Source organism: Mya arenaria, chromosome 3, assembly GCF_026914265.1.
Source record: "Mya arenaria isolate MELC-2E11 chromosome 3, ASM2691426v1".
NCBI classification, from domain to species: Eukaryota; Metazoa; Mollusca; class Bivalvia; order Myida; family Myidae; genus Mya; species Mya arenaria.
The window spans coordinates 75,509,353-75,523,601 of record NC_069124.1 but is presented as its reverse complement, the minus strand read 5'-3'; the positions used below and the strand labels follow the sequence as shown (position 1 = coordinate 75,523,601).

Below are 14,249 nucleotides of genomic sequence, written 5' to 3'. Positions count from 1 at the left end.
CATTTTACAATACGAACTTGAATAAGGATATTGAAACCAATGCAAAAAAATAATATATATAATTCTCCTACAACCGCTGAACTATGGTTTACTTCTGACCTCCTGATATTCCTTATATCTAGTTACAGTGTGTGTTTGTTGGATACTTGATAAGCTTTCATAAATGGAGAAACATAACAAGATACTTCACATAACTGTTCTTTACATTTACAAAAATACTGAAACAGGTATTATCTATTGGAATAAAAGAAGCTCTTGCTAATTTTCCAAGCTGAAAAATAGTTTTTCCCAAAGTTTCCCTTTGCGTCTTAATTATTAGTTGTATGTAGCCTCCGTCGCTCGTTGCTTCCCTTTGTTTTGGTAAGTCCAATGCAATTTAATCAATTGGAAAAGCTCTGCCTTTATTCAACCTCGCCGGTCAGATACTGTTAAATACATTTTTTATATATTCTTTACTAAAATGACCAATTTACAGGCGAAATAACACTGATTTCTAGGGTTTCACGACAACCAACACCTTATATAGGGAGAAATTCACACTTTGGTACTAAACAATATACAGTGTTTAAAAAGTTACGCTTATAATCAGAAAAATAAAATTGGTTTAACGTAACCACTTTGTATTCGATAAGGTGATCAAATTCGGTGTATGAATACAAAATATGCGGTGAAACTGTTAACAAGCATGTTCAGCCTGTTTTTTGAAATCAAAAACCTTTCAGCTTTAATATTTAAACCTTGAAAACTGGAAATTAGTCTGCGGTGGTATAACTAATATTTTATACACTGTCACATGTAAATAAAAAGAAATAAGGAATGTAACAATAAGTAGGCATTTCCAAAATTGTGTTATTTCCCTTTCGGAAATAACGGGTCTTAAAGATAGTCTATCATTGCGGCGCCCATTTGTAAAACATGTTGTATATGTTTTTAAACTTCAAGGTTCATATTCAATGTTTTGGGGAGGAGAAGAAGTGACATTCTACTAGTCCAACATGTCTCGATTTTAAGTTTCACTCGAGCGTAAAAAAGACATGAATCAAAATCATTCATTTCAGTATATTGTTTACGTTATCAAATGGATCTTCGTTATGACATTTGAGTTAATCGCCTAGTCATATTTACGTATATTTTGAAGCCTATTTATGAGGTCAGTCCCGAACCTTGTCGGAGATGGTCTTGTTTAATTGAGTTCATACAGAGTATCGCGGTTTCAAATCACTAAACCGCGGAATCTTCTGTTTTCACATAAATAAACCGGAACTCGTTTGTAAACACTCGTCCACACCTCTTCCACACCATCAAACAGTCAATCCAATTCAGCATAACGTAATGGAGCACAGCGCAATGCAAGAGTGCGTAAAAGAACGGTTATCTGAAATAACACAAACACAATAATCAAGACACATACACCATTTACACAATAACAATCAAAATCATGCAATAAACGTCAAAAACAAATGTCATGACATACAAAAAAACTTTAAAGTACAAAAAAAATCTGAAGTTGTCTAGCCATCAACACTTGCCTTAACTAACTCTTTCATTATTAAATGTAAATAAAAAAAGATAAGCACAAATGTAACAAAATATAACTTACTGAACATTGGTACGTTTTCCGATTTATTTAACAGAAAATAAACACTCATTCATGACTTTTCACTCGCACCTCACTTACTGACCAAATATACGTTCGCCCGGAGCCCTGGCAGCTGCCAGCCAATAAAAACCTGACACAGGTTCATGGAAACCATGCTAATATATTTATATATATTGTATACGCATATTGCATATCCCGGCCAAATTATCAAAAGGATGTGTTCGATTAATTTCTGCTACCATTCTTACAATTAATCATACACGCTTACAAAGCTTATGCATTTAATAAACATGTTCCTAGCTGCGGCACACCGTCCCTTAATAAACCCTTTTTTTAATTTCATTCACTCTACAACCTAAAGCAACTAGGAATTAAATGATTCATAACAAAAAAGGTGTTTACGGTTACACAATAAGTGGTTATGGAAAGTATACCAATGCATACTATATACCAACCCTCATATACTACATGATCAACTTCTAACTTTAAAACTACGTTTCCTTTTCTATATTTTAAAGCAGCATGAACGTCTTAATGCACTGTTTTCTAGCAGACATAATCACCACCACTGATCCATTCATATGTACCTTGTACGAGCAAACCAATCCGTCTCGCCCCTTGCTTACCCCTTGTACCAGTCCAAGTGGCCAACATCCACGTGGTAACGACTCATCATACACAATAACAAGATCATTTAGCTCGATATTTTGTTGTACATATTTTCATTTTTGCCTTTCAAGTACACCATGTACATAGCATTTTACCCAACGTCGCCATGATACGTCTGCAAGATACTGAACTTGACGCCACAAACGCTTACAATAATTGTCATCTCTGCTAAAGCCTACAAGTGGAATAAACGTACATGTATTTACAATCCTTTCTGTCTCCGTCATGAAAGCATTTAGTGGTTCGTCATTCAAAAGCTATTCTTTGACTACCGATTTTATGGCTTTCTTTACTGACTAAACCAGTCTTTCCCACACTCCATGTGGCTCGCATATGTAGCAATTAAATGCCATACTACGTCTTTTTGCAACAATTATTCATGATACAACTCTGGTTCAATTCGACATTCGCTACACTTTATTCCCTTTCTCCGGAAGAAAGATTCGTACTATTATCATTTAAAATCTTCCACTCATGAAACGTTTTAATGTACATACACACGAGTCAGTCCCTAAACTATTTGCGATTGCAATGTGCCCTGCTGGTGTCGTCAAGCACGTAAACATGCACCCGTTTCGCTCCTCTTGGCTTCGACCGAGCTTGACATATAAAGTAGTCCACACCATCATACGTTAACGGAGGTTTGTCCGGTGTACGCCTCTCAACTGGCAATGGTGCCTTTGTCTGTTGCCTTTGTGTTTCCTAAAAGCGCCGTTTATACTCAATGCATGCACTTACTACGCGTTTCATTGTCCTTAATCCGTGAACAATTTAATACCACTCGTGGGTCAACGATAAAAGATTATAAGCTCCCATATGATGATTATGTTCGTGATATTTCCGTACTATAATTTATGCTCGTGATGTTTGCTTGGTAAAATGATCGGATGTTTGCTATCCTCGAAAAACGCAGTGTACTGAGATCATAGTAAACCCTCAATAAGCATTGGACACAGTTGCTCCAGCGAACTTGATGCTGCTATCTTCTTATGAGTAGTCAGTTTACTCAATTCTTCACCATAGGGACCTTTCTGAACACTCGTTAGTATACACTTCCTGGCTATTTAAATTATCTCATTGATAAACGACCAAATGTGAATATGTTTCAAGTGCCTCTGTATCATAAATGTCTTAAACCTAACAGCCAAGCAACAGATTGTTGCAATTTATAGCAATCGGAGTATCCGTTGAAGATATCTGATACCCCGTCCTGGCATTGTGAATGGACCATGCTAGCCACAACAGTTGGTTTCATTTCAACATATTCGTATTTCATCTTGATTCCATCCGTTTCTTATAACCAATTCTCTTTCTCCATGTTCAAATATTTTGGTCCGTTCAACCATATAAAAAGTGTTCCTCTTTCCTTTGAATGTACACCCCTGGAAGGCTAGTCAGCTGGATTCATGCCGTGAAGTATTTCGTACTATCCTAGAACTACCGGTCGGTCCATAAAATAGAAGTTGTTAATCTTTATGTCCAGTTCTTTCATCAGCATCTGAAACAGTCTGACTGATACCTGGCAGATGCTAATTCAAGTCTCTGTTTATTTACTGTCTTGATGAGCGCTAACCTTGATTGTTTCATCACAGATGAGCATTTGCCGTTTCATTGTTTGTCATATATCTCAATGTACGCTGCTGCTGCTCCATAGGCGTAGTGTGAAGCATCATTGAACATATGCAGCTTTACAGTGCATGAAGAGTTGTCAAGGTCACTCGCCTTTAGACACTTTTCAATCATGACAAATGGCAACTTTATCAAAAATAACAAATTTGAAAGCCAATCACCCCACTTTTCTTAGTCTGCTTCATTAAGTTTTTGAACCCACGCTAACCTTTGACGACATGCGTTCTGTAGTATCAACTTTGTAGTCAATGTCACTGGAGCTGTGAATCCTACCGGATCGTATAAATGGCTCGCTACAGATAAAACTCTTCTTCTTGTAGTTACCTCAGATGTACGTCAAAATAGAAAGTATCATCTTGTATGTTCCACTGAAGACAAAGTGTGCTTTCAAATTTCTAGACAGTTACATACGGTTTTGCTTGCTCCAGTGGGATTGAATCAACTTCTTGGCAGTTCAACATCCACTTTGTAATTCTGAAGCCATCTCTCGGAGATCCTTACAAAGCAATACTGCATTTTCCTTGTTGGTTGACTTCATCATCTACATATAAGTTCCTCTCCAGTGTTGAGGTTAATTCCGGTGTATACGTTTCTGCATTGTCAGTTGCTGTTCTTCTTAATGCATGCGCTTCACAGCTCGGCAAGGACGTTGTTACAAACAAATGCACTTGCATTTGGTGGAATTCAGGCTGTCGACTTAAGTCCCCTTCGGGCCACCACGGAAATGTTAGCGGTTGGCAGTCTTCATCCATCGACCGCACTTGGTGCAATTCAGCATCAATATCTGCCACTAAAGCAATCATTTCATCTCTCTGAAATGCGTTTCAAACGTACTCCTACTATACTATTTACTAAATCGGGACCTTTAAGCAGCCGATTATTCAGTGACATACCTTTGTATTTTGAAGCGCAGTCAAATATTTATATTACCTTTTTGTTTCCGTGGGCTTACAACTGGGTGATGTGGGATGTTCCAAATATTTTCACTTTTACTCTCTGTCTCATTTTCGCATAATCGTTTTGCATGACCTTGCAATATATAGCCTATCATTGTATCACTTTACATTCTATGCAAGTTATTACAACCTTGCAATTTTCTTTTAAGGCCTGCTATACGTGTGTGTGCCATGTGTTTGTAATGTGGTATATATTTGTGATCGCGTCAAAGTAGTCCGATTTTGTAATATCCATCCCCTTTAGTTGTTGTCTGCATTATTATACCTAATGCTCCTTGGTCAAGGCATCTTGAGACATATCCCGCTTAGCTTCAGAACAGAGTTTGTCATTTGCTGTAATACATCGGCATGTTGATTATTTACGTTCACACTCGAACTTGTGGACACCTTACCTGTTGGCAAAATGATCGTCCAACCTGAAATCGATCTTATAACACATGGTTCGCTGTGCTTACTTTTTCTTTCTACTTCCGCGCAAAAGGCTTCCGGTGTGTCACTGCCAATCAATAGCCCAGCTTTATCTGCGTCTACATTAGGCAACCCAATGCAAACAAAGTGATCCCACTTCGGCAATTCCGATTATCTCAGAAGTGAATCCAGAAACAAAGGTAGAAGTTCTACAGACCACACCCTCGGAAATGTCAAATGCCCCTTCCTGTCATAAGAATCCACCATTAAACTCTATGCCTTTTTCTCCTTTCTTTCATCAACTGTTGTTTAAGAAAACTCTAAGGACTTCCCGTTAGTGTCTTGTCTTTAAAGCAGAGAATCGCTAAAATGTGTGATATCAGACCCCGCATCCAACTCAACATACTAGTAGGTTCGCATTATCTTCGAACCTCGATCTACGGCTCCTGGAATGATTCGCTGACATACCTTAGTGCCACAACCACTCATATTTTCTGATGCGCAACTGCCCATTGTGATACTCTGGTTACCCCTATGCAGCATGGTATATGTTTCATTCTGCATCCCGGTACGTCAAATCCGCTCTGCGTCTTACAATACCATGCGATGGGCTTCAAGTTAAAACAAATGTCGCTCTTTTTGTGCTTCCTTATGAATTGTTTCGTTATCAACATGATTTTGTTTCAATTCATTGCAGTCAGTTTATACCCTTACAGAAGACACACGACAATATACGCGTTGCTGGCACTTGATCTTTATTACTTTATGTTGTGGCTTAATTGTTTACTCTTTTACATTTCGACCCATTCACACCAGCCCTTTATATTCCTTAATTGATGCATTCTGCAGCGAGAATCGCCAATACATAACATTTATGACGGTAAGCCGCTTCTCAACAAACTTCATTCAATCATTTTAGTTTGGTTCTCGGCGTTCGTCAATAATTGAACTAGCCTTATCAACCTACCTGCATTTTGATTTAATGTGTATAGGCAAACGTTCTACTATTGTCCTCAAATTTTCAAGGCTATTAACTGGGATCCATGCTAATACATATATTGTATCTTGCATACCCCAGCCAAATTATCAAAACAATGGGTCCAATTGATTTCTTCAATCATTCTTACAATGAATCATGCTCACTAGCGACCTACATACCTGAGATATTACAAAATGACTTGTGGGTAAAACAGATGTTTTAAATAAGATAGCCTAGCATACGGCTTTTAAGTCAAATCAAACGTCTCAGTGGTTGTTTTCGTCATTATATTTGCTTAAATCAAGGAACGCAAATTTGTCAAACTATCTTTATGCGAAGGAGCAGGATGTTTAATAGTGTTGAGAAATCTATTGCAATTTGCTTTGTCAGTCGAGCTATTTCAGGATCTTGAAATTGTTTGGTGTTAAAAAATAATTAAGTCGGTTTGTTAACCGTAAGTTAATCGGTGATACACATGAGAAATTGTGCGGATCGTTTGAAATGCAGCAATTCAGGTTATAATTAAGGAGAAGAAGAATAAGATAGACTTCAGATTGACCCATATAATTATGTTAATTTGTAGTTTAGTTATGTTGACCGGACGAAGTTGAGAAAAGACTCATCGTGGTAGAGGGAAAGGTAAAATGATATGTAGAGATGTGAATACAGTTTATCAATATTTGATCGGTTAATTGATTTAAGATTTTAAAAAAACACAATGATTTAAAGTCAAAACGAAATTGTTAGAAATTCATTGTAATTACGATGGTGATCTTATAATCTCATTATTGTTTTATATACAATCATTTGAGTAATCGTTCGGGGAACATTAGTCCGGAAAAGCTTAAATTAGTATTTTGCTTTATAAGAGTAGCGCTCGTAAAATATTCCAAACAATAGATGTAAACTGTGATATACTAATAGGTAATATTATATAGGACAAGTGTTATCAAAATGTACACAGTTTTAACTAAGCGTTACGTATATCTTCAATTACTTCAATTTTATATCAGCTGTTACTTCCTTGGTGTAAAGTGATCAAAATGTATATAATCGAAATTTGAAACTTATCGCTACTTATATCTTCAATACCCTCACACCTAAGTAAGCAATTATTTCATGGTTTATGTGTGTTAAACTTTGAAGTCGGATTAATTTATTAATATGCCAACATAAAATAAAGAACATCTAAAATACCGAACGAATCTTGAACTTAAATTGGGAATATACCAATTCGTGGTGCTAAAAAACAAACAGACCAACATCGAAATCAAAACAATCTTGAGTCATGTGAAGCTGAGTCAAGCACGCTAACGCAAAATGTAAGTTTTTCATCCGTGCGTGCGTGTTTGTGTGTGGTAATGCATGCGCGTGAGATTGCGCTTGTGTTCATGTGTGTTTTTATATATGTTGCAAAAAATATGCATTGCGTTATATAATTATGTAAAAATATGCTAAAACTTGAAACCTTTATTTCAGACACAATTTCCCAGAACAAGACATATCATTTAACTTTCTCTCATTGACAGAAATATACATGGAAATAAAAACAGTAAGACATCAAAACAACGGTACATTTATTATATAAAAACTTGATATTACACTACTTGTTCCGTCCATAGAGAATATATTTAGTGTATTGGCCACTGGAATTATTGAATACACTAAAGTCGGTGTAGGTGAAGTGAACAGTCTTTCACCGATCAATACTGTCTATTTAAATTATCCTCAAACAAATCGGGACAGCTATTTTTATACGTTTCATGTAATTATTGTTTCCGAACGATCTTCCTGTCAGACTTATTTATTTGGTATTTTTTTCATTTAATTTCAGATGGCGTTACAAAGCGAAAAGAAACTAAATTTGGACAAAAGGTACGTGGAAAAATATACCATTTCTCAATACTTGTAAAGATGATAGATATATGAAAATCATAAATCATTGACCTAGAAGTCTCATCAAAGTTTAGAGTTTGAATAAATTCCTGGTTAAAACCAGTTTTGTTTTATTGATTTAGGAAAATCAATGAATTAGAGTCGGAAATATCGAGCTTGAGAGTCGCACTAAGGCAGTATGAACAAGAAAATGACGAACTAAGAACAAGGTATACTTCACACACATGGACTAGCTAGTGTTTTAGATAGAAAACATATCTATTTATTTCACATGGCAAGTATGTCTTCAATCAACGCATACTCGTATATACCCGTGGGGTATCCATTGACAATTGAATTATGTAATATATATCACTAGCGGATTTAGATTGGAACTCACCCGGCGCGCGCCAACTCTAATGTCCAAGTTTACTTGAAGTATACACAATGTAATGTTAGTAAGGAATTTCCATGTTATATGTAAATGTTCCAGGTTAAGTCGATTGGAATCGGATCGTCTCTTGAACAATAACCCAAACATTGCATACCTCAGCGACCCTTACCGTCCAACGAAGATCGCAGAACAGTTTTCTGAGTTTTATGACACAGTGTATACAGGGGCGTATGAAAAGCTTCTTGAACTGAACATGACTGAAGTGGAAGCCACAAACCTTCTCTTCAATATATTGATGGTATCTCGTCAAACTGCTAGAAATATTACTTATGTGATTTCTAAATTTGATCCAAACACATGCACGTACAGTTTTTATATATTATTTGTTCCATTTCAAAATTCATTTACCTGCGCTTATTGTTTGTTTCAAATCGGGATAACATTCATATAAAACAATTATGTCTTGAGAAAGAAAACATATTTCCTTTATAAATGCATGACCCAGATGTCTTAATTTCAGCATATATACGATGTCTGCAGATCGAAATCACAAAATGACCTCTTTTGTTTGAGGGAAGCTTTTCGCATATTTACCGGGAACGCCACAATGGTATGTTCATATAAATTTCCTCTCCCAGAGAAATCACAGTCAATATTCGTATCACTATTAAAGAGTGTTCTTATTGATATGATATAAGTATAAGGAGTAAAGAGATTATATGTAGAACTATCTTTACCCTTTCTAAATGGCACCTAGCTCGTCCAATTTAGCAGCTGGTCCAGTTTGCCAGATTCAATACGTCAGCTCGTCCGTCATTGCAGGTCCAATATAGCAGATTGTAAATAGCATATTTAGTTCGTATTGTACGTACAGAACAATAATGCTCAAATAAGGTATCAACAGTTCACTGAAATTGGTTTAAATGAAATTTTACAGTTAGTTAACTGCGGGTTGTAACGATTTTAGCTCATACAATATGCAGTGCCTAATATGAAAAACGAGGTGCATGTTATGGTCATATTAGCTTATATCAAAGGAGGTATACACTATGACCATATTATCTTATTGAAAACGAAGTTTAGTGCAAGCTTCGTATGGTGGACGTCGTTCGTTCGTACATTCTCAGTCCACCCGCCACCTAAAGTTTGGATAAACGACAATGAATTAGTAAACAGCGTAGCATTAAACTTATGACATTTTATCATTATCAAAACTTTGATTCTGAAAAAGGCGTCCAAATTCAAATGTTTCTGCAAAAATCACGTTATGGTCGAAATAGTTTTAATTCTCGCGATTCAACTGTACATTTAATGGCTTATTAAATGTATATATTAATCGGCCATATCCTTCGATTTGGTTATATGAACTTATATCACGCTTCCAACATGAATGACGCAACGCCAATGGTCCAGGACTGGGTTATCCAATATATTTGTTTTCAAATAGGGACAAATGGCGTATATTTATCGATTCCGATGAATTAATGAAAGATTTCCAACAAATCGATCAATGTTAACCCCTAGGGTATCGACGTGATATATTTTCGTTACGGGGTTGGAAGATGACCCGATACGGTGCTGCACTTACGGAGACGCATTTGTATTACATATTCTCTTGCGAATGACATTCACCATTTCTGTTTCAGTAAAATGACGGCGTTTTATTTATTTTTATTGTACTCAACACATGGCACAGTCTTGTGTTCGTTATGTTGCCGCATAGATAAGAAACCTTATTGTCAGTAATGCTATATTTGGCTATTCATAAAATGGCAGTTTCATCCTTTTGAGTCAATGAGCCTTGTCTGTTAGTTAAGTTGCATAGCTTAATGTTCAGGCGATCAAAAAAGACTCTGAACGGTTGTTGTTGTTTTTTTCAGATACCTTCCGACAAACTTGAACAATTCAAAGACATCAGAAAGAAACAGTTTAAACAATTCTTACCAGATTTACAGAAGGTAAGAAATTTAACTGTCAAATCCAATGAATAATGTTAATAAAATACTTATGTGTAGATACATTGATTGAATTAATTCATAATGAATTATCGTCTGTATGACATGCATATATAACTTCTCTCTCGTCGAAGTGGTCGTTTTGTGACTGCTGTATTCTTAAATTTGTATCCGCATTAACCTGGTAAACAAGAACTGTTTTAATAGACAAATTACAATGTCCTTTCTTTTTAGACCATTTTTGAACGTGTATTAGAAGTCTGGATCCCAGACGCCTGCAGAAGAACAGCTGAGGTTATGCTTTTTGTGGAAAATGCTACAGAGATATGTTGGCTTATATCTATACAGGACCCACCCTTATGCTTGGTCGGGGAAGTCAATGCAGACGATTGTTTTGATAAAAGTATGTTCAGAGAGTATACGAAACGTGGACCACGGTATGATTTCGTTGTCTGGCCGGCTTTGTTGTTGCATGACGGAGGACCTATGCTCCTTAAAGGCATAGCGCAGCCTAAAAAAATACTCACAGCGGCAACCGATTTGATGAAAACAATACTCAAATAGATGACAGCTTAGAAAGACGAAGCACACAAATAGAAAAGCGATTCGTTTCAAGAATCAGCATTGTAACAAGCACAGGTGTGGACGATTTAATACATGATACAATAGATAGATCGTCACAAAGCGAGACATCCGAAGGAATTGTAACAGAGACAGGAGTTAATTGTGCTCAAGTAACCACTCCAGTCCGACCACCAAGATCGAACAAGGCCAAGCAGAAAGAAACAAAAAAGAAGCCAGTTGGGGTTGAAAGGAACGGAACTTATGTTACATCTTCATCTATTGGTGAGCCTTTAAAACTTGAAAATGATACATCTGGGAGCATTAATGAGGTACAGGACCTAGACCGTGAATTTTCCACCAACCATGAAAATGCATTTGCTCTACCAAAGAAGACTGTTAATAAACAAGCACGTGGCAAGCGACATGCGAAAAATCCAATGAGAAGTGAAACAAAACCTACACAATAAAGACAACATTCAAGTACAATTGTTCAACTTTTTTATAAACAGTTTATGACAAGGTCTCCAAAGTGTTAAAATACTATTCATGACAAGAAATGCGTCGCTTAATTTGATGTCGAGCATAAGACTTGAAAACGCTTCAAAAGAATACAATACACTTATCCGGCCCCATTTTCTCGAGCTATTTTAAGCGAAACAGGCTTAAGTACCCTACAGCTTTATTAAGCTTAATTTGTTGCGTCAAGTGCATTTTTCTACAGAAAAAAGTATATCGTGATTATCTTAAATATTATGTGTTTGTATTCAGCAAAATCTTTCAAAATGGGAATTTTGCGCAAATCGTACCAAAACAAATATGAGGGGCTTATCTTGATCTTGTTTTATAAAGGGACTGAAGTGTTCGAGAAATTGGGGCCTGTCTTTTATATAAAGCATGCAAAGTGATATTCGGTTTTACTTCTGTGCTATTCTCACAAGTATTCCACTGTCAATCATTCAGTAACAATTCCATACATAAGTTGACTTATTATGTATTATGGTATATAATTAATCAATTATGAAAACGTTTTTTGCAATAAAAATTTACCAAAATGCTTTCAATTTATGCCTAGTTTTTGACGCCATTAACTCGTCCGAGATTTTCCATAGAAACAAATGCAACTTTCATTGGGCCAGAAGTGTTGTAGCGCTTAAAGGCTAATTGTGGATGAAGGACAAATAAAAAGTGTGTAATTGTGTATTCGTAACAAGTAACAACACATGAGAATTCCAACGCTCTATATTTGGCATAACTTGACAATTTTGACGCCAGTGTTACTGCCGTACCTGTAACGGGATTGTTAAATTACATGAGAAAACAGTTAACGGATAGTACCTGACGTCCAAGGAATTGGACTGTTTTGAGGCATGTACCAACCAATTCAGTTGATGAATTTCGGATGAGACTTAAAACAATAAAATTGAAGTCGAAGTGCATTGTGTGGACAAAAGATAATGTCAGTTAAATGCCAACGGAACGTGTTTGGTGTTAATCAAAATCGTTTGTTAGATATGACCTAGCTCTGGAGAAAAAGTGTCAAAACACATCACATTCATTCAGCGGCGCACAGGCACATGCTAAAGCATTCGGATCTGCTCGAACCAAGAACCTAGGGAACGTCGATTGAATTAAGAAAAACAATAACACTTTTTTCGTGTTTTTTTTTACAAACGGATAACCGACACATTTGAAGTTATTGCTTGGCTTATAAGTTTGTCATACCATTCTATCGTATCGTTGGCACATGATGAAATAAGTGCATTTTAACTCTAGACAAATCGGCGATTATAAATCTGTCATAACTGTTCTCACTATGCCATTTTGGAAGTATTTTAGCTGTAGATGGTTTACATTGGAAGGGGGGTGGTATTTATTTATGGTTATTCTTAAAGAGGGTTCCTTCTCACGGTCATTTTTTTGTCAGGATTATCCAACTTGTGACATAGTTATGGCCTGTATAGCAAGTATATGTAAATTTCAATTTTCAACATTATTATGTTAATCTTTTAAAAAATATACTTTGTCGCAGATGAAAAATCGTCAGAATTCGGATATTATGTCATATTATGGTGTATAAACAATATCTAGATATGTTTGAGAGGTTTTCGATATTTTGGTGGGTTGTGGAGGGGGGGGGGGGTAAGTAAAAGGGGATTGGGGTCAAAACAATGCACAGGACATCAGCGACTTGACACAGTCAGTATTACCTGCTTGTTTACAGTTCTAACATTCAAGCTGTACATTGATCTAAAGTTTTGTATAGATTTAAAACCAATTTGAATGAGCAGGTGCCTATCGGAGAGCAAAAGTGCATTAGTAGCGCGTTGTTATGTGTCTTCCTTAGCCTTTTTGCGCCGGTAATGTGACAATTCAAACATGCGCCAAGTTGCGGCGCGAACATGCGCCGTATCGGTACTTCAGGTAAAATAAAGCGAACGCTAAAACATACTTAAATATAAAAACAACTTTTAAGTCTACCTTTTACAATGCTATATAAGTATTGTTTGTATTGTACTTTTTCTCCAATAATACATCTGAATACAAAGGGACAAGATCATTCGCCAACAACGATAACGCCGTTTAGATGCACGCGTTAAAGGCCAAACAGTATCCAGTTTGTTAATTTTTACACAGGAGCGATAATTAAGCATATGACATAGTACAAACGTCCCAATATAATAATAACAGATACTCCACTAATAGACACAATACGTCCTAATACAATAATGACAGATTGCTCATGGTTAAGACAAAAAAGATACTCCAGCGATAAACATAAAACGTCCCAATACAACAATGACAGATTACACACAGTTAAGGCCCAACAGACACTCCAACGATAGACACAAAATGTCCTAATACAATAATGACAGGTTGCACATGGTTAAGAAAAACCAGACACTCCAACGACAAACATAAAATGTCCCAATACAATAATGATAGATTCACACTATAAAGGCCAAACAGACACTCCAACAATAGGCACAAAACGTCATTGAACAGTTATAACATATTACACACAGTTAAGGCCAAACACACATTCCAAAGATTGACACAAAACGTCCCAATATAATAATGACAGATTACACACAGGTAAGGCCAAACACACATTCCAACGATTGACACAAAACTTCCCAATATAATAATGACAGATTACACACAGGTAAGGCCAAACACACATTCCAACGATTGACACAAAACTTCCCAATATAATAATGAC

General features: G+C 36.3%; 1 protein-coding gene across 7 annotated transcripts; it reads left to right on the top strand.

The window, feature by feature from the left end:
• Window positions 1-6,437: 6,437 nt before the first annotated feature.
• Window positions 6,438-12,067, top strand: LOC128228644 (uncharacterized). 7 transcript variants are annotated; one of them, XM_052940069.1, is made up of 8 exons: window positions 6,440-6,880; window positions 7,425-7,563; window positions 8,076-8,116; window positions 8,260-8,346; window positions 8,610-8,808; window positions 9,031-9,120; window positions 10,391-10,468; window positions 10,700-12,067. In XM_052940069.1, exons 3-8 carry the CDS (start codon window positions 8,076-8,078, stop codon window positions 11,027-11,029), a joined length of 825 nt encoding a protein of 274 aa, XP_052796029.1. In that variant the 5' UTR covers window positions 6,440-6,880; window positions 7,425-7,563; the 3' UTR covers window positions 11,030-12,067. The 7 variants fall into 7 exon arrangements, with proteins under 7 accessions (XP_052796033.1, XP_052796031.1, XP_052796030.1 ...); XM_052940068.1 differs by having other exon boundaries at window positions 7,347-7,563; XM_052940073.1 differs by lacking the exon at window positions 8,260-8,346 and having other exon boundaries at window positions 6,438-6,880; window positions 7,347-7,563.
• The last annotated feature ends 2,182 nt before the right edge of the window (window positions 12,068-14,249 follow it).

What these genes read in the sequence shown, in the direction of transcription:
- LOC128228644 (XM_052940067.1), top strand. An exon ending in AAACTAAATTTGGACAAAAG is followed by an intron (nt 8,117 to 8,259) that starts GTACGTGGAAAA and finishes TTATTGATTTAG; the next exon opens with GAAAATCAATGAATTAGAGT. An exon ending in TTACCGGGAACGCCACAATG is followed by an intron (nt 9,121 to 10,390) that starts GTATGTTCATAT and finishes TGTTTTTTTCAG; the next exon opens with ATACCTTCCGACAAACTTGA.